General features: G+C 37.4%; 1 protein-coding gene across 1 annotated transcript; it reads right to left on the bottom strand.

Annotated features, from left to right (window-relative positions):
• Positions 1-312: 312 nt before the first annotated feature.
• glud1b (glutamate dehydrogenase 1b) lies at positions 313-18332 on the bottom strand. The gene is made up of 13 exons (XM_026222697.1): positions 17936-18332; positions 13928-14008; positions 13708-13763; positions 13035-13098; positions 9439-9533; positions 6416-6595; positions 4354-4491; positions 4107-4244; positions 3937-4017; positions 3731-3854; positions 3457-3548; positions 1594-1656; positions 313-1240 (listed from the first exon to the last, which is right to left on the bottom strand). Exons 1-13 carry the CDS (start codon positions 18330-18332, stop codon positions 1121-1123), a joined length of 1629 nt encoding a protein of 542 aa, XP_026078482.1. The 3' UTR covers positions 313-1120.
• Positions 18333-23482: the final 5150 nt, after the last annotated feature.

Raw genomic sequence — 23482 nt, 5'->3', positions numbered from 1 at the left:
GTTATTTAAAAATAAATAAGGAAAAAGCACACATAAAACACAAAAACGGCAAACCAAAGTTTACAAAAAGGATACTGTTGTAATATTCAATCATTAAAGACATGGCAAAAATGGCAAAATCCACACCTAAGTATTTACAGTATTTAAATTTCCCTCAATTGTTAAATTACCAATATTTCAATTAATTGCCAGTCCTTATAACACCATGGCAGAAACAGGAAAATGATCTACATATTAATGATGAATTATTTGCTACATGAGTGTGCTACATGTGGTACTTTGGTGACACAGAGAAAATAATACAACAGTAAATAAATTAGAATAATTTGTTTAATGCTCAACAAAAAAAGGCAATATAAATTTCCAAAACATAGTTCCAGATATGGGTGCAGATAAGCATGACGAGCGACTTCCAGCTCTCATTTAAGCGCAAGTGGCCCGGGTCCTCTAGGTTTACCAGCTAGCAGATCTCTGAATGTTAATGGGTGTGAACTGCATCAGATACAAAAACATCTGTACCTAAATGTACTGCACAGTGTCAGCTAGAACATCATTACATCTCTGGGTCAAAACATTAAGATGAGACATATCATGGCTGGGTTTCCCTTTGTGTGATGCACTACATGCACAATACTGACAAAATAATTCTCCTGCTCGCAGGTGTAAGGCTTCTTTAACGCTCTTCATGACTGTAGCAATAACCATGTTTAAATGGTTTGCAGGAACGAATAATAAGAATGAAGTAAATAAAACCTACAAGGACAAAAACGCACCAATTTGAAAGCGAGAGGAGGCCAAGGCCAACAGGACAAATTAACAGACATTTTAAACATTGCCCTACACCTGCATTTGAAGAGGACCATTAGTTTAACACAGATCAAGACAAAAATCAGAGACAATGAATGCTTTGAAACCACATCACATGAAAACTGCAGCCTCAGAACAAATTAAACCGCTTTAGAGTTCTCAAACTCATGAGGACGGAGCTTCTGGGACATGACAGCATGAGGAAATGGGGTTAGGCTGATGCAAATTCTGATATGTTAAGAAGGTTGTAGAGGGGGATCGAGAGGTTGATGGACATTTTTGTCTTCTTTTTGCAAAGGGAAATTTGGGTCATTTATGTAAAGGTCAAGCCAGCCTCACTGTACACCTTGAAGACCTTCTCGATGGCGTTGACGTAAGCTGCCGTCCTCAAATCCAAGCCAAGGTTGTACTTGTTTGCCGTGCGCATAATTTGCTGAAAAGGGGAAATATTATTACATGAATACAGGTTTGACTACATCGAAGCTCCTTTACAAAGAACAGAGGAGAAACAGAAAGAGCATCAATAAATAATAAGGACATCTGTGCAACATGCGAGGTGGTTTTCTTTGCACGGCAATCATACCACACTAGACTAAATATGCCTGAAGCGAGGGCTTGATGTTGTGTACAAATTAAAATTCTCTTTCAACTGTATTATGACAATGAGGCTGTTGTAAAGCAGCTGAAGAGGAGTCAAGGGCGGTTCCTGCTCTAGCTGGGGCTGTTTTACTTTATGTGTGTCAGCTTCAGTATACAAAACTCTTCAATGACATTGAAAGAACTTACTCTGGCAGACCTCTCCATGGTGTAGGCAAGACCAGAGTGCACAATATCCTTCTCTGAGGCACCCTGTACGACAAATACATCACATCTCATCAATGCATAAACATCACATGCAGGTTAAAAACTGCTGATCTTGGAGAGAACTCCAAAGCTTTGTTCACGGAGCACATAAACCCAAATTGTTTCCCAATTCAATCTTTAGGACAGACTGACTGCACTGTCATTCTGTAAGCAATGAAATCTAGTCGATATCTGGTATATCAACTTCTTTTACCAAAGTGATAACTTTTTTTCTACTTTGCTGACAACAGTCATTAATAGTTTAGAAATGGTTATACCAAAAAATAAAATAAAAAAACACTTAGAATTTGAACAAAATACATTAAATAAATAGACATACAGTATTGTTCAAAATAATAGCAGTACAATGTGACTAACCAGAATTTTAAATATATTTAAATATATTTTTTATTGCTACGTGGCAAACAAGTTACCAGTATGTGCAGTAGATTCTCAGAAAACAAACAAAGAGGTGCAAAAAATTATAGGCTGTTCAGCTAAAATGATCTCAATGCCTTAAAATGGAGAGCAAAACCAGAGAGACGTGGAAGAAAACGGAAGACAACCATCAAAATGGATCGAAGAATAACCAGAATGGCAAAGGCTCAGCCAATGATCACCTCCAGGATGATCAAAGACAGTCTGGAGTTACCTGTAAGTACTGTGACAGTTAGAAGACGTCTGTGTGAAGCTAATCTATTTTCAAGAATGCCCCACAAAGTCCCTCTGTTAAAAAAAGGCATGTGCAGAAGAGGTTACAATTTGCCAAAGAACACATCAACTGGCCTAAAGAGAAATGGAGGAACATTTTGTGGACTGATGAGAGTAAAATTGTTCTTTTTGGGTCCAAGGGCCACAGGCAGTTTGTGAGACGACCCCCAAACTCTGAATTCAAGCCACAGTACACAGTGAAGACAGTGAAGCATGGAGGTGCAAGCATCATGATATGGGCATGTTTCTCCTACTATGGTGTTGGGCCTATTTATCGCATACCAGGGATCATGGATCAGTTTGCATATGTTAAAATACTTGAAGAGGTCATGTTGCCCTATGCTGAAGAGGACATGCCCTTGAAATGGTTGTTTCAACAAGACAATGACCCAAAACACACTAGTAAACGGGCAAAGTCTTGGTTCCAAACCAACAAAATTAATGTTATGGAGTGGCCAGTCCAAACCCAGGACCTTAATCCAATTGAGAACTTGTGGGGTGATATCAAAAATGCTGTTTCTGAGGCAAAACCAAGAAATGTAAATGAACTGTGGAGTGTTGTTAAAGAATCATGGAGTGGAATAACAGCTGAGAGGTGCCACAAGTTGGTTGACTCCATGCCACACAGATGTCAAGCAGTTTTAAAAAACTGTGGTCATACAACTAAATATTAGTTTAGTGATTCATAGGATTGCTAAAACCTAGAAACAAAAACGTTTCTACAAAATAGTTTTGAGTTTGTACAGTCAACGGCAGACACTGCTATTTTTTGAACACAACCCTTTCAACGAATTGCCCAATTGCACAGCCTTAAGAGCGTGCATATCATGAATGCTGGGTCTTGTTTGTTTTCTGAGAAGCTACTGCACCTACTGGTAACTTGCCACATAGCAATAAAAAATATACAAAAAAACCTGGATTATTCTGGTTAGTCCCATTGTACTGCTATTATTTTGAAAATACTGTATACATAAAGTATAAACAGTAATAATAAATAAAAAACATTAATAGAATATAAGAATACATAAAATAATATATATATGTGTGTGTGTGTGTGTGTGTAAAGCAAGAAGGTAAAACATTGTGGACACTTACAGCTACACGGGCCTGGAAATCAGCAGTGGGGACAATGGGGATGGGGCCACCCTGCTTTCCAAACTTCCTCTCAAGACTCTCTTGCACAGACACTGGACAAAAAAAAAGATATATATACAAATTCCCTCTGTTTCAGCAAGAGAACATTCTGAAGAGTTAAGATGCCTGTTGGCAGACAATAGCTTTGACTAATGTAATATTGTAAGTCCATTGATTGAGACCGAGGCTGATAGGATGCTGATGCAGAGTGGTTTGAGGAAGTTTAAACGCTTACTCAGCAGGTGGTAGTTGGAGTCCCTTTCATACTTGAAGGTCAGACGACCGTAGCTGACGTGGTTCAGGTTCTTCAGCCACTCAAAGTAGGAGACTGTGACACCTCCAGCGTTCAGGTACATGTCCTGCACATCAAGATATGAATCATTATTCCTGTTTCTATTTTCCTGAAGCACGACAGAGTTTAAGAGAATGTTGTTCTCTTACTGGAATGACCATGATGTTCCTCTCTAAGAAGATCTTGTCAGCATCTGGTGTAGTGGGACCATTAGCACCTTCAGCGATAATCTGAAGCAATAAAAAAAAGATACGTTCGGCATCGGTAAAGAACATTTAAGCATAGCAAGCACATCTGGCCGATGCTGTTAGTGTCAGACCTTAGCTTTGATATTGTGAGCGTTCTTCCTGGTCAGTTGTTTCTCTCCAGCTGCAGGGATGAGGATATCACACTGAGCTTCCAGAATATTTCCCTCATATGGCTGAGAGTTGGGGAAGCCCACGATAGTACCATGTTGCTAAAGAGAAAACAGAAATGGATTTTTTTATATATTTAAGCACAGAAAAAGTGGCAGACTCTCACCATGATATCCAGAAAAAGAAATTGTAAATGGACCCTTAACTGACCAATTTGTAGTCCTCCAGCTCTTTGGGGTCCATACCGTGGGGGTTCCAGATGCTGCCATCGATTTCAGCAATTCCCACACACTTGGCACCGTAACGGTGGAGGTAACGCATGGAATGCAGACCCACATTACCGAAACCCTGCATAACAGGATAGGACACTAGAATAAATTGTGGTAAAACATGGAAATGGCGCCCCCGAGTGGTTTTGACTAGCTATTAATGGTTCTCAACCAGGCCTCAAACATCCTAGAGGACCCTTAAGAGGACTAAAAAGTAAATTAACATATTATTATTAATTTGTTAAATAATCAAACTCCAATCCAAATCAAAAAGCTAAAAACATGTAAAACTATCATGTAAACTAAGCAATTCTTATATATTACAATAAAATAAATTTATTTTCCCCTTAAATATAAATTTTATTTGAATTCATTTATTTTAATCCAGTTTTTGAAGCTTCATATGTCACAAAAAGAATCATGATTAATTTGATATAAATTCTCCTAGTTTCTATTAACAAAAGAGGTTTGATAAGAAGCAGTTTTGTCATAATTACAAGAGAAATACTGGAAATAGCTTATACTGGGACGCCTATTCACCTCATCAAAGGTATGTTTATGGCAAGATGTCACGTACATGTCAAAAGGGGAAATGCATATGGCTGCTCATATCACAAAAGGACAAACGGGAAGCAGTCATATGAGGCATGTTTGATACTAATGTTCACTATGCTATCTCTTCTCTGTGCGGCTCTAAATCCACAACACGTGACAACATCTTCTCTTGTCTCTTCACTACACATGGCACTAAATCTTTAGGAAGAGAATGTAATTCGTGAGGCAGTAATCCCAGCGCAACAGTCGATGAGAATCCCTTCCCTCTGTAGTCTGGGCTGCACTGATTGAATTGAGTTTAGACCACTGTGATTAAGACTGAAATTCATTAGAACCCAAAGACAAAAGCTAAATCTTAATCCTAGCAAATAAACCCGCAGGTTCATGGGAAAATCAACAGATTTCACAGCTGTAAAGAAAAGCAGTTCTCTGCGGTATTTGCAGTGGGATTCTTACTGTACGTGATTTCAAGGAACTGAGATTCACTGTATGCTGACATATGGTTAACTCATTCTTTTTTGTGTTAGCAAAATAATATTTAGTCAGCATATTACAGTCACTTGGTTATTTCGGCTGTAATCAATTACTCACCCTCATTTATTTACAAACAAATGTTTTGATGATGCTTCTTTGCAAAAAATGAAAACATGATTTGATCAGTGGCAGTCATGTTTCAACAAAATAGTCCATCTGACTTTAATATAAAAAGTCTTCTGAAGTCATACAATAGCCTATTGCTTTGATGTTTTATTATTAGCTCAACAATTCCTGGTCACTGTATGATAAAGAGCAGCATGAACATTCTGCTAAACATCTCTTTTTGACTTTTGTTGCTTTTCCACTGCATGGTACGGCTCGGCTCGGTTTGCATTTCCACTGCAGTTTAGTGCCGCTTTAGAGTGGGTGGGATTATAGACATGTCATTATAGTTGCGCCGCCTCTACTGCAGCGACCTCCTGATAAACATTTTCAGTCCGCATCATCCCATCAAGCTCTCGCTGGATCCAACGAGAGGAACATCTGTACCTCCTCATCAGACCACGAAACAGCCATTATTTTGTTAAAGGTGTGCTTGTTGAAAACTGTTGCATTCGTATACATTTTTTTTCCTGTTTGATCCTCGCTGGCTGTGCTGATTTAATCTAGCAGGTCTAGTGTCTTGTGTCGCAAATTCAATGACACAGATAGTGGCGATTCTCTCCAGCAAATCAGTGATCAGCAGGGTTTACACGTCACATTTTGGTTACGGTACGGCTCACTTGGAACCTCAGCTGTTGTGGTAATTGAAAAAAGTACCTGGTACTGGAAACCCCCCCAAAAGGGAGTTGTGCCATTCACTCTAACAGTGAAGTTTTATTGTATAGAAAAACTAAGGACCAATCATTAAAATATAGTTAAGAAAACTAGTTCAAGTGAAGTTAAAAACCTCTTCAAATGGTCTTTTATACCTGAATAATAAAGGTTTTGTCAGCGAATCCAGGGTTCAGGCCCAGTTTGCTCATGTAGGAGGCTTCATTAATGAAATTCTCAATGCCATGAAAGACTCCACGCCCAGTGGCTGAGATTCTGCCATGGATACCACCCTGGCTAATGGGTTTACCCGTCACACAGGCATGGGCATTGATGTCCTACAGAGAGAAAGAGAGAGACACACAGACAAACAGAAAAATGGTTACTAAAAAGAATACTAAAATGACACTGGAACATTATTAGCATTCACAAAATATTATACTGATTCAATTTCTAATTTAACTATACAATAGGTAACAATTTTTAACATAATCACCTTTAAGAATGTGTATCTTTAAGTCCACATTAATGTGGAACCATTAAAGGGGTCATATGATGCTTTGTTAAAGATAATTACTTGGTGTAATAGAATATGTTGACATGCTTTAATGTTCATAAAACACATTTTTTTTCAAATACTGTACATTATTCTAGGTCCTCTATGCCCTGCAAGCGCAGTTTGCTCTGATTGGCCAGCTGACCCAGTGCATTGTGATTGGCCGGACACTGCAAGCACTCGTTGGAGATATAACGGACCTTTCCTTAATTGCGAGATTCACATTTCAAAATAAATGTAAAGATAGTTAATAATGTCCTTAGTTTTACCATCAGTTCAAGCCCGAAAGGGGAAAACGCACTCGTATGTGTTTGCAGTACACAAGCCATGGACGGATAGGACAGCTGACTCCACTATGTGACCCGGTCTCTGAATGAGCCATTTTAGGGGGGGTGTGGCAGAGTCTTAACTTTGATAAAGAATATCTCTTTGGATTTGAGACTTTAATCTTTGCAACTTTACAGATCTTCTTTATGCACCAAGATCTTGTAACACTCCAAAGAGAAAGGAAAAATTTAAATCGCATCATATGACCCCTTTAATGAAACTGAATGTCATGGAAACCTTTCAGTTCCAGTATTTTTATTTTTTTTAACTGAAACCTGTTCTGAATAAAAAACAGTGCTTGGTTCTCAAGTCAACACTGGTAGTCTGTTTCTCATCCAAAAACACAAGCACCAGTCAGGGCTGTTCAGAGGGTAAGAAGAGGACAACATGTGATACACTAACAACCAGAGCTCTTAGTATGGTGTGAAGGGGTCTTGTTCTGTCGTTAGGGTATGTGGGAAGGGTCACTCTAAGTGTAGCTTACAAGCTTCCAAGGTCAGCTACTATAGCCCTATTTATGTCACTGAATGACATACATGCTCTCCTCACAGATGACGAACAAGACAGTGGACAGGACAGAGGACAGGGGACGGACAACATCTCAATAACATACTCTACGTATTACAGCAGCCTTATTAACCTCCGAACAAGCATACAGTGATTTAAAAACAACTTATGCTATCAAATCCCATCATATGCATCATCATAATCTGCTGAGCTGAGAAGAGAAATCAAAGTATCTCATTACTGCTGGACATTTAAATCAAGATGATTTGCATGTCTGATAGGTCGAAGTTTATGCAACGTTTCCCTTGACTGCCGCTGTGCACATGCAGATCTGCTGAGACTGCAGTATTAGCGAAGAGTGATTATTGCCCTTTATAAACTCAACCGCATGATCAACCACTGATATCATCAATCATTTACTGTTCCCTTGTAGAACACTGACAGAGTTTCCCTCGTGTCTCAGACACACCAGCGTTAGGACAAGCAACATTTTTTAATTCGTCAGCGACAGCGGATACTGGATTTTACATTTAGATCAATGTTGATATGGTTAACTAAAACCATATTTTTTGTTAAAATTGATATGAAATAAAATAGAAATAGAAGATGAACAAATAAAAATTCTGTTTCAAGTTTAAGTATTAAAATGACAAAAATGTTAAAGAAAAGCTAAAGAGAAAAATACTATTAAAAAATAAATACTTTAAAAGGTAAAAAGAATACCTTTAGATAAGTACATCTTTAAACATGCAACACTGTAAATATAATCTTCAGCAAATCTCAAAATGAATATGCACTTTTCACACTGTAATTTTACTGGTAGCATTAAGAAAATGTAGTTTTTAGTTTTAATATTATAGAAATGTAACATCTTACATGTTATCAGCCATATTGTGAATTAATTATTAGTTCATTTTTAATAACAGATTTTATTAAGCTATAGATACATATGTTGCTTTCTGAGGTCAAGTTGTTTCCAGGGTGACAGAGTGCTTGGATGTGACTGGACTCTTGTCTTCCCATTCTGACTTTGCAAAACTTTATTGTCCAAAGGATGCTTTCAGAATTAGGAAGGCTGGATACTGTTTAACAATCATTAACTTCCCATTTAAAAGTAGAAAAAAACATGATCATTCTTTTGTTGCCATGCATGGGGATAGTGCTTTTACTGTTTTTAATTATTTAATTATGATAAGAGCCCTCTAGCAGAAATAACCCTGACCACAAGCACCACAGCAAACACACACACACACACACACACACACAAATCTGTATGATTCAGCTTTAGGAATCCTCATACTCCAATGACCCAGCTTTGTTCTCACTCTGTGCTAGCTGAAGCTGTCATCCAAAATCATATCACAAAAAGGAAATACACTCTAAAATATGTACATATATAATAAGAGAGCAAATTGTCCGTGCAAATAAAGCTACGACTTATCCATTTATTAGGGCACAAAGGTAAACATTACACAGTCTGTTGTATAGATAGCACAACACTATCAGAGATGGACAAACAAAGTGTGTAATGTTTCTGATAAAGATGATGATGAAAGTTTTACTTCTTACAGAAGACTCTAAACGCTGTGAACTATTGTTTTTGTAACACTTATTGCTCAGAAATCCTTAATGGTATATGCTTTTTTAACCTTTCATTTTGGTTAAGAGGCAAGGCATATTAATCTACAAGTGGTGAAAAGGAAAAACCCCAACAGGAGATTTATTGGCATAGTTTATTATTAATGTAATAAATAAGAATTTAAGTGTTATAAGAGATGGACAGTTGCTTACGGTGTGGGCAATAGTGTTAGCATAGGTGTCAGCGATCCAGGACATTTCCCTCTCACCGGTGCTCATATCAGGGGCGGGTACATCAATGCCAGGTCCTGAATGCAAAAGAACAGGAGAGGGAGAGAAGAAAGATATATTTTTACAACTCGTCAGAATTAATTGTCTCATGAAAGCAGATGGTGGTATTGTGTCCAGGCACAGGGATCACTCCGGTTTCACATCAGTTATTATGAACTATGCTAATTGTACTTATGATTGCACATCTCAGGGAAAAGTCTTTTAAGTGGCAATGCGACAAATGATCCGAGTAGGCAGCTTGTGTTGTTATAATGGAGAGCTGGAGTTTCAGTGCCCGCTCTGACGCTGTGAGAGTGCACTGCCCTTCCCCCCATACCAGTACCAGCTGCTTTGGTGAGGAAAACAGGAAGGCATCCAGATAAACAGCCATGCAGACAGCCTTGCACCCTGAACACATTTCCAAAAACAGCTCCAAAGGGGGCAGGGAAGCACACAGTGGGACTTTTTACAGCACCAAGGTGCTGAAGCTCTTCCAGGTTAAAAGAGCAAGGAAGCAAAGTTTAGAATTCCCTGAGGATTTGCTGATGTCTTCAGAATTGTTGCAATGCAGTGATATTACAAAAGGTACCATGTTTTTAAAAGAATTATCTTATGCTTACAGAGGCTGCATTTATCTGATCAAAAATGCAGTAGAGATAGATGAAACATATTAAAATGATTTCACATGCTGATTTGGTGCATATTTATAATTATCAATGTTGAAAACATTTGTGCTCCTTAATATTTTTATTCCTTGATTAATTTAAAGTAAAAAAAAAATAGCATTTATTTGAAATAGACTTTTTTATAATGTCATGTAATAAACATGTGTAAAGTTTATTTATTTCAGTAATTCAACTCCAACTGTGAAACTTGTGTATTAAATAAATTAAATCCACACAGACTGAAGTAGTTTAAGTCTTTGCTTCTTTTAGTTGTGATGATTTTGGCTCACATTTAACAAAAACCCACCAATTCAACATCTCAACAAATTAGAATATGGTCACTTGCCAATCAGCTAATCAATTCAAAACACCTGCAAAGGTTTCCTGAGCCTTCAAAATGGTCTCTCAGTTTGGTTCACTAGGCTACACAATCATGGGGAAGTGTGCTGATCTGATAGTTGTCCAGAAGACAATCATTGACACCCTTTACAAGGAGGGCAAGCCACAAATATTCATTGCCAAAGAAGCTGGCTGTTCACAGAGTGCTGTATCCAAGTATGTTAACAGAAAGTTGAGTGGAAGGAAAAAGTGTGGAAGAAAAAGATGTACAACCAACCGAGAGAACCGCAGCCTTATGAGGATTGTCAAGCAAAATCGATTCAAGAATTTGAGTGAACTACACAAGGAATCAGTGTTAATTTTAACACAAAATTTTAATTTAGTTTTAGTCTTAGTCTTTTGACTATAATTCTTTTTAGTTTTAGTCAAGTTTTAGTCATCTGATTTGTTTTAATTTTAGTCTTATTTTAGTCGACTAAAATTGCTTGGTATTTTAGTCGACTAAAATAAGACTAAAATCAATAACAGATTTACTAGACAATTTTTTACCGCTGGTATAGGAAACAAACTTAACCAAAATATATAAAAACACAAATTCAACTTTATTTCAACACAACTGTGTCTTTATTTCAATATAAAAGCTTTTATGCAGCAACAAACACGGTCATGATACTGTAAACAATGACTAGCTGCCAATTGACCATCAATAAAAGAAAAATAAAGTTAGGTCCAGGACCTTAAAGCTTATTTAATAAGTTGGCAGCTAGGTGGATAAAAAAAGTAACAAGATTTTATAAGGTATTCATTTGTCTAGCAATATTGTATGTTTTAAATACTACACTATTGCTAGATTAGTATGTATAATGATAGGATGTGAACATTCACGTTTCACATAACCAATCTAGAAATATTTGTGATATTGTCAACAAGTAGAACATTATAAAATATACTAAACATTAGTATTAGTATGTATGCCACGAATGTTCGCTCCGCATGCTTTATACTTAGTTTTGTTTTGTTCGTCGTCAAATGTGACGTGAGCTGTGGACATTTTGTCGCTCTTCGAATGCCGTCTTCCCGGGAGCTCTGTCAAAAACGGAATACTTTCGTTTTACGTCTCAATAAGTCAGGCTCTGATTGGTTCTCTTCTCTCATGCAGTCTCGCCTGTTCCGTTTTGCCGGTTCTTTTGTTCATTCCTCAAATCTCTCCCGTCTGCTGATTTGATTTTCGTCACAGTCCATTTTCGTCTCGTCCTTTATTCGTTGAAGATAATGTCAATCAATTTAGTCATAGTTTTTGTCTCTATCTGTGACTTCTTTTTTAGTTTTCGTTTCGTTTTCGTCCGCAAAAATATATTTGTGACGAAAATAATGACGAAAATATTTAGTCAACGAAATTAACACTGCAAGGAATGGACTGATGCTGGGGTCAAGGCATACAGACGTGTCAAGGAATTTGGCTACAGTTGTCGTATTCCTCTTGCTAAGCCACTCCTGAACCACAGACGTCAAAGGCGTCTTACCTTGGCTAAGAAGAAGAAGAACTGGACTGGTGCCCAGTGGTCCAAAGTCCTCTTTTTAGAGAGCAAGTCATGTATTTCATTTGGAAACCAAGGTCCTAGAGTCTGGAGGAAGGGTGGAGAAGCTCATAGCCCAAGTTGCTTGGAGTCCAGTGTTAAGTTTCTACAGTCTGTGATGATTTTGGGTGCAATGTCATCTGCTGGTGCTGCTCCATTGTGTTTTTTGAAAACCAATGTCACTGCACCCGTTTACCAAGAAATTTTGGAGGACTTCATGCTTCCTTCCGCTGACCAGCTTTTTGAAGATGCTGATTTCATTTTCCAGCAGGATTTGGCACCTGCCCACACTGCCAAAAGCACCAAAAGCTGGTTAAATGACCATGGTGTTGATGTGCTTGACAGGCCAGCAAACTCACCAGACCTGAACCCCATAAACCCCATAGAGAATTTATTTGGTATTGTCAAGAGGAAAGTGAGAAACAAGAGACCAAAAAGATGCAGATGAGCTGAAGGCCACTGTCAAAGAAACCTGGGCTTTCATACCACCTCAGCATTGCCACAAACTGATCACCTCCATGCCACGCCGTAAAAGGAGCCCCTACCAAGTATTGAGTACATGTACAGTAAATGAACATACTTTCCAGAAGACCAACCATTCACAATTTATTTTTTATTGGTCTTATGAAGTTCTGATTTGTTGAGATCATCACAATAAAAAAAAAACAAAGACTTAAACTACTTCAGTCTGACTGCACTGAATTTATTTAATACATGAATTGAATTACTGAAAGGAACTTTTCCACGACATTCTAATTTATTGAGATGCACCTGTATAATGTCATAATTGTCACTTTTGATCAATTTAATTTGTCTCTGCTGCGAATAAAAAAAAAAAAATTGTACTAACCCAAACTGAACTAAATATTGTTTCTATTTTCCAGAATTCCTTCATGTAGGGGTCATGTCTGGTATTCAACAGTGGAATCAAAAAGTACAAATGAATCAATAAACTCACCAATGAATCCCTTTTTGGCAAGCTCAATGGTGAATCTTCTTGTGATTTTCTCCAACTCATTATCCTGAACAGCACAAAAAAATCAAAATAAAATCAAAATGTAAATAAAAACATTCTCAAATGACATGTTTGCCTCTGATAACTCATGACAACCTCTACAAGTATTAAACAGAACAACAGGGAAGATCAATTGCTACACATTGAAACTTTATATTGTAGACTCTTTATTCAGGACTTCATTCAACCTGTTGAAATTTTTTTTTAAATCAATGTATGCTGGTTAGGAATGTTTTGAAGCATGGCAGCTGGTTTGAGCTGATTTAAGCTGATCCTTTCTTGCTCATTAGCTGGTTTTAGATGCTAAGGACCATCTTAAACCAGTTTATAATAAAATCAGGACCATCTTAAACCAGATAAAACCAGCTGCTGTGCTTCAAAAGATTAGATTAGATAAGATTAAACTTTGTCATTGCACATGTAGGCAAAACATACCTATCCAACATATGCCTTTTTTTTTTTCAACAGGGCAATCAGGGAGCAAGGCCCATTTTAAAGAGAAAGGAGGTCTGATGGCATGAAATGCATTTCCACTTCGCTGAGCTCATGAAAAAGGCAAACAACGCCCACAGACATGATAAAGAGTTAGTTCCATACATGTGTGTTTGGTACTTACAGAGTAATTCCTAGGGTTGATTTTCACTCCAGCTTTAGCTCCACCAAATGGCACATCTAGAAGTCAGACGATAAATTATGTGTAATCTATGAGGATGAAGGATTTTCTTAAATCTAATATAACTCAATGATTTGAGTGTAAGAGGGATCTAACGCACAATCCAGCAATATATCAAGTGCAAAATTCAGCCCAATACTGGGGGGAGAAACACAAAGCTTACCCACAACAGCACATTTGTACGTCATCAGGGAGGCCAAAGCTTTAACTTCATCCATGGATACATCCATGCTGTAACGAATACCTGAAATGAAAAGCAAAAGGGCCCATGAAAATGGGTTTAATAACAGCCCTTACAAGGAGTCAACTGGTTACCAAAACCTCAGCAGATCTTTTCTCTACAAATTTGTACAACACCAAGAACACACACAATGGGCTTAAACAAACAGACTATACAGACCAGATTTTTTTTCTTTAGCTGTGTCCTCATGATGAATTGAATGAGGATAAACAGGACAGAATACGAAAACTACACTGCATTACTGAAGATTAGTCAAATTTCTAACATTGTACTTTAGTAATAAACCAAGACCACACTGAGACTTTAAATTATATTTGTATTTTTGCTCCAGTTCATGTTCAAAGGTCACGGGTCACCTTTTCCAGCTCAACTTGTGTGCTCTGGTCACGCTTCATTAGAACAGGTGCTACCCTCACTCCCTTCTAGGAGGAGCTAGTGCCAAATGTTGGTTTTCTAAAGCAAGCCACAGAATGGATGTGACCTCAAAAGGCACAGAGACTGTGGCTCGAATAAAGAATACTGTTTGCTACACAAACCTTGAGCACTCATTGATATTTTTAAACAAACCATGTGTGCTATTATATAACAGTGAATAAATATCTCTGCAAAAATACTTTCACTGCAACTATTTAAAGTTTTAATGTAGTTTTTAACTAGCATTCTTCTGTGTAATCAAAAGGACGGATTTAATAAATGTACATCACACACTGCTGGACCAATGAACTTCCATTTTACATACATCATGGTAAATAAAATCAAATAAAATAAGGTTTCCCCACACTAGTGGATCAATGGATTTATTTTTATTCTTGATTTGTGGATAAGGATTGCATAAATATTCACTGTACATTTTTTTCATTTTAAAGGCTTTATAATATAATATAATATAATATAATATAATATAATATAATATAATATAATATAATATAATATAATATTCTGTGATATTTAATGACTGCATTTGTTCACAATACTTTCGTACTCATATACAGGCCAATATGGAACTAAACCATTGAATAAGATGTAATTTTATTGCTGAAAAACCATTAAGAAAATCATCCCCTCTAGGCGTCATTTTGTCTGTGTTTAAAAGCTCTCCAGATGTGCTTTTTCCGCTATAGCTGAAATGGTCTTCATTTATACACACAGAGAGGAGGGGAAAATGATGTGAGAGAGATGACGGGGGCTCTTGAGTGGAGGAATGACTCAGCATAGATCTTCTACTACTGTATCCAAAGGATATAGTAGAAGAAACAAACAAACAGAGGAAACCTTTCCAGCATCTCTTTCGACTCCACCTAGCTAGGCCAAATGTGCTTGATCAGGACCAGGATGTGCTCTTCCTGCACAATTTTTTTTTTCGCATTAGTCTCGCACATAAAGGATATGCAGCCAAATATTTCTGCTGATCCAGTGATTCAGATATTCACGTGCACAACTTTGGCTAACACTTGATGAAATGCACTGAGCCATTAGCTGACGGTGTTTGCTGGCTGAATTTCTCTTGTACTTTGTAATGTGTACCTAATCTTGTCTATTACATGCAGATAATGTCAATCACAGCATTTTTGTCACTGGTAGTCTTTGAGCCATGGAGAACTAGTACCTGCGTCGCAAGAATGATTAAAGGGGCTGCGATTAATATCGGCCGTTTTGCTAACTTCTGACAAATTTTAACTGCATTCTTCCTAAACACGCAAAATGATTCACGAGCAATGAGTGTTTCTGATTGGCTGATTTTCTGATTCATTAAGGTAGTCCGTTTTGTGTCTGCTCACCTTTAAACTGAGCACATTCCACAAAAGGCTATATTATTGGTGAGCTTTTGTGTGCATGATATTCAAAAAAAGTACGTACACTTGGAATTTTGTCAATTTTTTTAAATTTGCTAACCTGGATTGGTTTGCGATGTGAAAATAATTTGTTAAAATAAAAGCTGTTGTGCTGAGATGCTTCTTAGCACTGGTCTTGTCAGAATCACATTGATGGTGTTCATTAAAGTTATGTTGAAATGGAAATAGCGACATATTTTCTTTTCCATATTGTGGCATATATTTGAGTGTAACACATTATGAAAAAAGATCAAATGTAGGGTAAAGATGGTTCATTGGATTTTGAAATGTGGTCATTGGATTTAAATATGGAGACAGGTGATCATGAACTTGGAGGGTGGCAAGTAAAACGTGCAAGCATGAATTGCTCACAATAACAAGCATTTACTGTAGATAAGGAGAATTTTAATTTCATGCCAACTTTAGCCACTTTTAAGTTAAAAAGGCAAGTATCTTTCTGATGGAGAAGTTGTGGCCTGAGAATAAGGATAACAACTGACTCACTGCAAGACAAATAAAGAAGTCAGAAGAGGGAACAACAACTTTTCACACAAAACAGAAGATTTTCTTGTTAATCAGACATTGTACTCTCTCGTAATTTCATATTGCTGCATGGCTAGAGTCACAATAACATCCTTTAAAGGAATAGTCAACCAAAAAAATTTAATTCTGTCATTTACTGCACCTTCATGTTGTTTCAAACTTCTATGATTGTCTGATAATGTTGGTAAGAAAATAGTTTTGGTTTCCACTGACTTTTTTTTCTGATAATAAAGAAAATAAGGCTATGAAAGTCAAAGGGAACTGACACATTTTTTACCAACATTATTCAAAATATCTTTGTAAGTTCCACAGAAGAATGAAAGTCACACAGGTTTGGAACTGCACAAGGGTGAGTAAATTTTCGAATGGACTATACCTTTAACTTAAATGCTAAGGTGGAGCACTGACATAAAAACAAATACACACTGGTGAGTCTCGAAATGCTACTGTATGTGTAAATGTGAGCAGAGTGGTCCGGCCCCACAGATGAGGAGCCAGAGGACCTGAGCCCTACCCCCATATCCACCCTAATAACGCTCTCTCACGATACGTCACCCCACAAATCACACACAATGCAGTGCCATGATGACATCCCCCTCCCACTCTGTGCCGCCTCAATCTCTTGATCACCACTGCTTCTTAACATCTGCTGTCAAGAATGAATGTGATTCTGTGGGCCTCACATGATTTACAACAAGAGGATGTGCCTCCATATTGAGGCACATTCTCTTGTGCCTCAACCCTTTCATTGGAGTATATGCATGTCTCTGAAACCAAAAAAGTAAACATGTATGGATATTTTCCCATTCTCATCACATCTCTTCCTTACCAGCTAGCATCCAGGCAAATGTTTAGTAACCTAACAAGAATGGACCTTCCGAACCGAACAGAATGATGTGAATGATCCTTTGTGTATTGAAAACACACAGTTGACTCGATACAACTTGCCCTTTTTTGGCATAAGGGTACAATCAGTTGCAAGTCAGTTTTAACAGTTGAAACTGGTATGTTCACATTAATGACTATAAATGTCAAGCAGGAAGCACATTCCGAGGTCAAAAACCACAGTAATCCAAAAACAAAAGTAACAAGCCAAGGCACACAAAGATGCCTGATAGTGTACAATTTCCACCATTCCATTTATACTGAAATGGAAAACTGCACTTCATTTGACAACATAATTGATTTACATTGCAGATTAATTGTTATTCTCAATTGACTAAAGCCAAGTTAAAATCTAAAGTTGTAACTGCAAAAGATTCAGTTCAAAATGCCAGGCTTCTTTCCCCAGGTAATACATACTGTACACATGTGCAGGTGCAAGGTGTGTCCAAATGATTAATTACGGACAGGCCAAATCGATCCAAATCCCACATTTAAAGTCGTACAAACATTAATAAATAAATCATGAATAAAAGAAAACGCATAAAGGTTTGCAAGTCATTATGGCAACAACTGTCATCATGAATGAGAACCTCTTGTTGAGCAAAACACACGTAAACTGATCTGTTACCGCCTTATTACTGCACGATATAAAAACAATATTATCTCTTACCTCCTTTGCAGGGAGTTCTGTGCTGACTGTGTTGTGCCCGGTAACCCTCGATAACCTCCCATTCTCCGTTGTCTCTCTTGATGGGGAAGGACACGCTCAGGACGTGGTTGCAGGGCTTGATGATCTTGAGGATCCCCCGCACACGGTGTCTCTTTTGCTCCGGCGTTTCCCGGGTCTTCAGGTCCTCCACCAGCTTGTTCTCGACAATAGCAGCGCCACGATCGAAGAAGCCCTCCACCATCCTGAAGAAGTTCGGGTCATCTTCCTTGTCAGCGGCGTCGCTGTAGTGTCGCACCCTCAGCAGAGATGAGGAAGCCGGCAGAGCGGACTCGACGCATCCCGAGGCCAGAGCGTTAGCAGCTCCGCGAGTCAGCAGCTCCCCAAAATACCGGTACATGGCGGCGATAAGGGGCTTTGGAAGTTACGGCACAATAGAGAATGAAAAGGCGATGGTTTATCGACGAGGTGGAAAAGGAAAACGAAAAGGGGGGTAAATGAATGAGACGACAAAAGCTCCCTAACCTGCCTCGCTCAGTGTCAGAGTGACAGCGCTCATGCTGTCTCGCGCTTTAAAAGGCAGCGGCGCGTTTGGATGAGTCGCGCGAGCAGACGGAAGGGGTCTGCGTGTGGAGGGCGGAGAAAACGCAAGCGCTGCTTTTGAATCTCTTATTCTTTCAGCTATATTTTAATAGGAACAGGTTATTTATTTTATTATACTATTATAATTATAGGTATAATTCAAGCTCCCCAATATATAGCATTAAACTTAAAAATCAGTATGTTTTCCGAGGACTTTTTTCAGCTAGAAACATAAATAAAGTATTATATAAGTAAATGTTGTTTTTTTTTAATCGCAATTTATAACTTAATTAATAGACCAAGAAGACTCTTGTATTGGTAACTTGTTAGGATATTATTAGCCGAACTACTAGGCTGCTACAACTACTATAAACATATATGTTTATTTCTTTGGATTTATTATTTTGTTCTGTTTTACATGTATAACAAAGCAAAATCAAAGTCCTTTATATTCTCCCTGAGCACCTGTCAACCAGGTCATTGGTAAATGAATGTGTTCCTGCTGTAATATTCCAAATCAAACAGCTGAAAATGAATGGGCAGTAAAGTTTATTAAATATTTATCGCAAAGATGTTTATGACACATGCTAATAAACCATAAAGGTCCTGATTTCCTGTCCTGGTTTGTTTTAATTCCATGCCCCTCCTCCACACCCCTATTTACCCTTAGTTGAAGCAGCAAGACCAGCTTTGACCTTGAGCCCATAAACCAAAACTACTGTAGGGTTTTCTAGCAAATATACTTTCTGATTACTCAAGAGCATATATCTTTTCTAAAATACTTTTAAAGTATACCACCATGCATACATATCGTCTTTAGCTGTACAGTCCTTACATTGGACAATATGGGTTATGCTGATGTTGAGTTCACAACAGTCTAACCTTTACACTGAGCTCACATTACCCCAATGGACTCTACACAGAAGATAAGATTAGGATTGATCCCCATGGAACCTAGTACAAATTGGCCCCCAGTCTGGTTAGGAAAATAAGAAAATATTAACTACAAGCTTTAGAAAGAGTATTTGCTGAAAACATGTCATCTGAGAGAAGCACATACCTCACGTCATAGCTGGTGTTTGTGTGTAGCCATTTGTGACAAATCAATACCAGAAGCTTGCAAAAGAAATAAATAGCTATACATTGTTTTCTCTCCCCAAAGCAGTTCTTATGCAACTTTTCTCAATAGCTCTGCTAATGGTTGTGTATTCATCTACTTTGTCTATGCTGGCTTAAAATTAGCCAACATATATATTTTCACACAGTGTGATTAAACAACTCTACTTTAAAGTAGCTCTGCAGACAATTATTTTGAAATCTTGATAGTTTATTTTTCAATGTCAATGTCAGTTTTATTTATATAGCACTATTAAACACAACCATGGGTTGACCAATATACTGCACAATAAAAACATTTTGATAAGACAATACAAAACAATTACTATAAAATAAACAGTATAGTGGAAAATCCTCAAAAAGGTAAGTTTTCAACATGGGCTTAAAAACAGATATTGAGGGTGGCTATCTAATACAGAGAGGCACCGCATTCCACAATCTAGGGGCAGCTAATGTTACTGAGAATGTGCGGTCACCCCTGCATTTCTGCCTCGAGTGATCTTATCTTATCATACTAATTTGTAAGGTTCACTGTACTTACAACTTACCAATAGATTGACCGAAGGGTCAGTGTATCAGGTTATTTGCTACAATGATTGTCACTTTGATAAGTACATCTATTGTCAAGTTGAAGTCTCTCATCAGTAGTCAGACAGGAAAAGAGAAGATAACATTGTCATTCAGAGAGAGAAAGAGGCGTTAAGCAATATTCAGTACTCTCATTCACAGCTAATGGCTAGAGAATAGTGAACAGTTGTAAAGATAAGATATAGAAGTACATGTTAAACTGTTAGGAATGTGATGCTGATGTGAACAACAATGATGCATATTTTTAACAAAATTAATACATACAGAGGATGGAATTATTATCATTATTATTATTTATTGACTGAAGGACTTATAGGAAAACCTTTAATTATATATTAAAAAAACTGTTTTATTTAATTTGTATTTAATTGTAATACATAACATATATTATAATATGTTAATATATATATATATATATATATATATATATATATATATATATATATATATATATATATATACCAATAAAATAAAACATGTAACAACAATAATAATAATAAACGATAATGTAACAATATATTTTGGCGTTTAATTATTCTTAACGTTTTAATACACTGTAAAGCCAAATGTATAAAGCTAGTGAGAGTAATATATGATTTAATCGGCATGGTGATGAGAGAAGAAGAATTAACTGAGGCCAGAGATCAAGAAAATTATTTCATTTATGCTGGTCTGGTCTGTTGTATCCCACCCCCTTCACATGGTTCCTCTTCACACAAGACTGACATACACTTTTATCGTGGCTGTGTTGCAGAGGGCAAGTGCTTGGCCATTATTGGCTCACACACAAACAACACCCACTGCCTGATTGGATAAATGGGTAGGAGGGAGCGTTGGGGGTGGGGAGAGGTTGTAAATTAACTTTCCATTTATGTGTTGTTCCAAGAATGGCTTCCCTTTTAAAATCCACCCCCAATTATTCAGCATTTGGAGTCTCCATCAGTTATTTACTGAGTGCCACACATTTCTTTCTGCTCCTCTATAAATATGCTAAATGACTAAATATTATTCTGAGTATATATATATAGTGATAAACTTTTTGTATTCAAATATGCATATATACATATACATAACTCCACATAGCCTACTATGGTCTCTGTAGAATGAATGCCATGGTCATGAAGAGAGCTGAAAAATAATTCACCAGTAGGTTATCACTAAATATTTTGAGTTTAATATAAATCAGTTATGCTGTTCTATAAGAGCTTTCTTAGAAGGCATGAGGTTTGTGTGCAATAAAACACAGGAGGTTGTTCTGGGCGGATTCTGTCAACCAATAGACGTGCTCGGACTGTTTGCGTTGACTTGCGTTTGTAAAGTTCTCTAATAGCGACATCTCTTGGACAAAATGAGTACTTGTTGGAACTAATAACACGTTATACTGTAAGGATGACATGCAGAGAGCTATTCATGCCTATCACTATAAAACCAAGAGACTTTGCTATTGTTCTTGATGTATTTCATCGTAGGATTTATGCAGTTAAGGATTTTATAAGCTGAACATGTCATAAAGTATACCATTTGATTTTGTGGACTGAAAAAATAAACAATTCTACATTTGTTTTATCACTGTATTTACTCAAAATTACTTTGTAAAGATTTAGAAACCTATTGTAACAGAAAGTGGGGTGTGTGCTATGCATTCTTATTTATGACATTTTGGAATGTACAGAACATATTAGGCAATTATTTGTTTTATTTATTTTTCAATTCTACATCTATCTTAAACACAACAACAACTTATATTTTTATAAATGACTTTAAATTATACATTTAGATTTGTATCAAACAGAAAACAAAATGATTTAAAATAAAAACAGAAATATATGTATATAAAAATGAAAAACAGTCGGCCTATGTTACTTTTTTGGACTGGCAACTAACCCTGTTATTAATGTGACTGAAATACCTCTAGTTCTTGTGGCACTGAATATACTGGGATTTTCAGTCACAACCATTTCTAGAGTTTACAAAGAATTGTGTTAAAGGGAAAAACATCCAGTATGCGGCAGTCCTGTGAGCGAAAATGCCTTGTTGATGCTAGAAGTCAGAGGAGAATGGGCCGACTGATTCAAGCTGATAGAAGAGCAACTTTGACTGAAATAACCACTCGTTACAACTGAGGTATGCAGCAAAGCATTTGTGAAGCCACAACACGCACAACCTTGAGGCGGATGGGCTATAACAGCAGAAGACCCCACCGGGTACCACTCATCTCCACTACAAATAGGAAAAAGAGGCTACAATTTGCACAAGCTCACCAAAATTGGACAGTTGAAGACTGGAAAAATGTGGCCTGGTCTGATGAGTCTCGATTTCTGTTGAGACATTCAGATGGTAGAGTCAGAGTTTAAATTGAATTGTTACCAATGTGCAGGCTGCTGCTGGTGGTGTAATGGTGTGGGGGATGTTTTCTTAGCACACTTAAGGCCCCTTAGTTGTAAATTGGGTATCGTTTAAATGCCACCGCCCATCTGAGCATTGTTTCTGACCATGTCCATCCCTTTATGGCCACCATGTACCCATCCTCTGATGGCTACCTCCAGCAGGATAATGCACCATGTCTCAAAGCTCGAATCATTTCAAATTGATTTCTTGAACATGACTGAGTTCACTGTACTAAAATGGCCCCCACAGTCACCAGATCTCAACCCAATAGAGCATCTTTGGGATGTGGTGGGACGGGAGCTTCGTGCACTGGATGTGCATCCCACAAATCTCCATCAACTGCAAGATGCTATCCTATCAATATGGGCCAACATTTCTAAAGAATGCTTTCAGCACCTTGTTGAATCAATGCCACGTAGAATAAAAGCAGTTCTGAAGGCGAAAAGGGGTCAAACACAATATTAGTAAGGTGTTCCTAATAATCCTTTAGGCGAGTGTGAATAAAAACAGAATGCAATGATGTGGAAGTTTCAAATTTCAATATTTTATTCAGAATACAACATAGATGTTTAAACTGAGAAATTGTATCATTTTAATGGAAAAATAAGTTAAAATTTCATGGCATCAACACATCTCAAAAAATGTTCTATGGGTGAAAAATCTGGACTACAGGTTGGCCATTTCAGTACATGGATCCTTCTTCTACACAGTCATGATCATGTTTAGATATGGCTTCTTTTTTGACCTACAGAGTTTTAGCCGGCAAAGGTGAATGGTACGGTGGATTGTGTTTACCGACAATGTTTTCTGGAAGTATTCCTGAGCCCATGTTTCCATTACAGTGTCATTCCTGTATGTGATAAGTGCCGTCTAATT

Source organism: Carassius auratus, chromosome 37 (assembly GCF_003368295.1).
Source record: "Carassius auratus strain Wakin chromosome 37, ASM336829v1, whole genome shotgun sequence".
NCBI lineage: Eukaryota > Metazoa > Chordata > Actinopteri > Cypriniformes > Cyprinidae > Carassius > Carassius auratus.
Note: the sequence above shows the minus strand (reverse complement) of the source record. Positions and strands in the feature narration are given on the sequence as shown.

Bases quoted from the DNA above. Each gene is read 5' to 3' on its own strand.
- glud1b (XM_026222697.1), bottom strand. From the start codon at position 18,332: ATGTACCGGTATTTTGGGGAGCTGCTGACTCGCGGAGCTGCTAACGCT. The intron at 13,764-13,927 runs GTAAGCTTTGTG...TCTGACTTCTAG, and splicing joins GTACAAATGTGCTGTTGTGG to ATGTGCCATTTGGTGGAGCT. The intron at 6,596-9,438 runs GTAAGCAACTGT...TTCTCTCTGTAG, and splicing joins CTAACACTATTGCCCACACC to GACATCAATGCCCATGCCTG.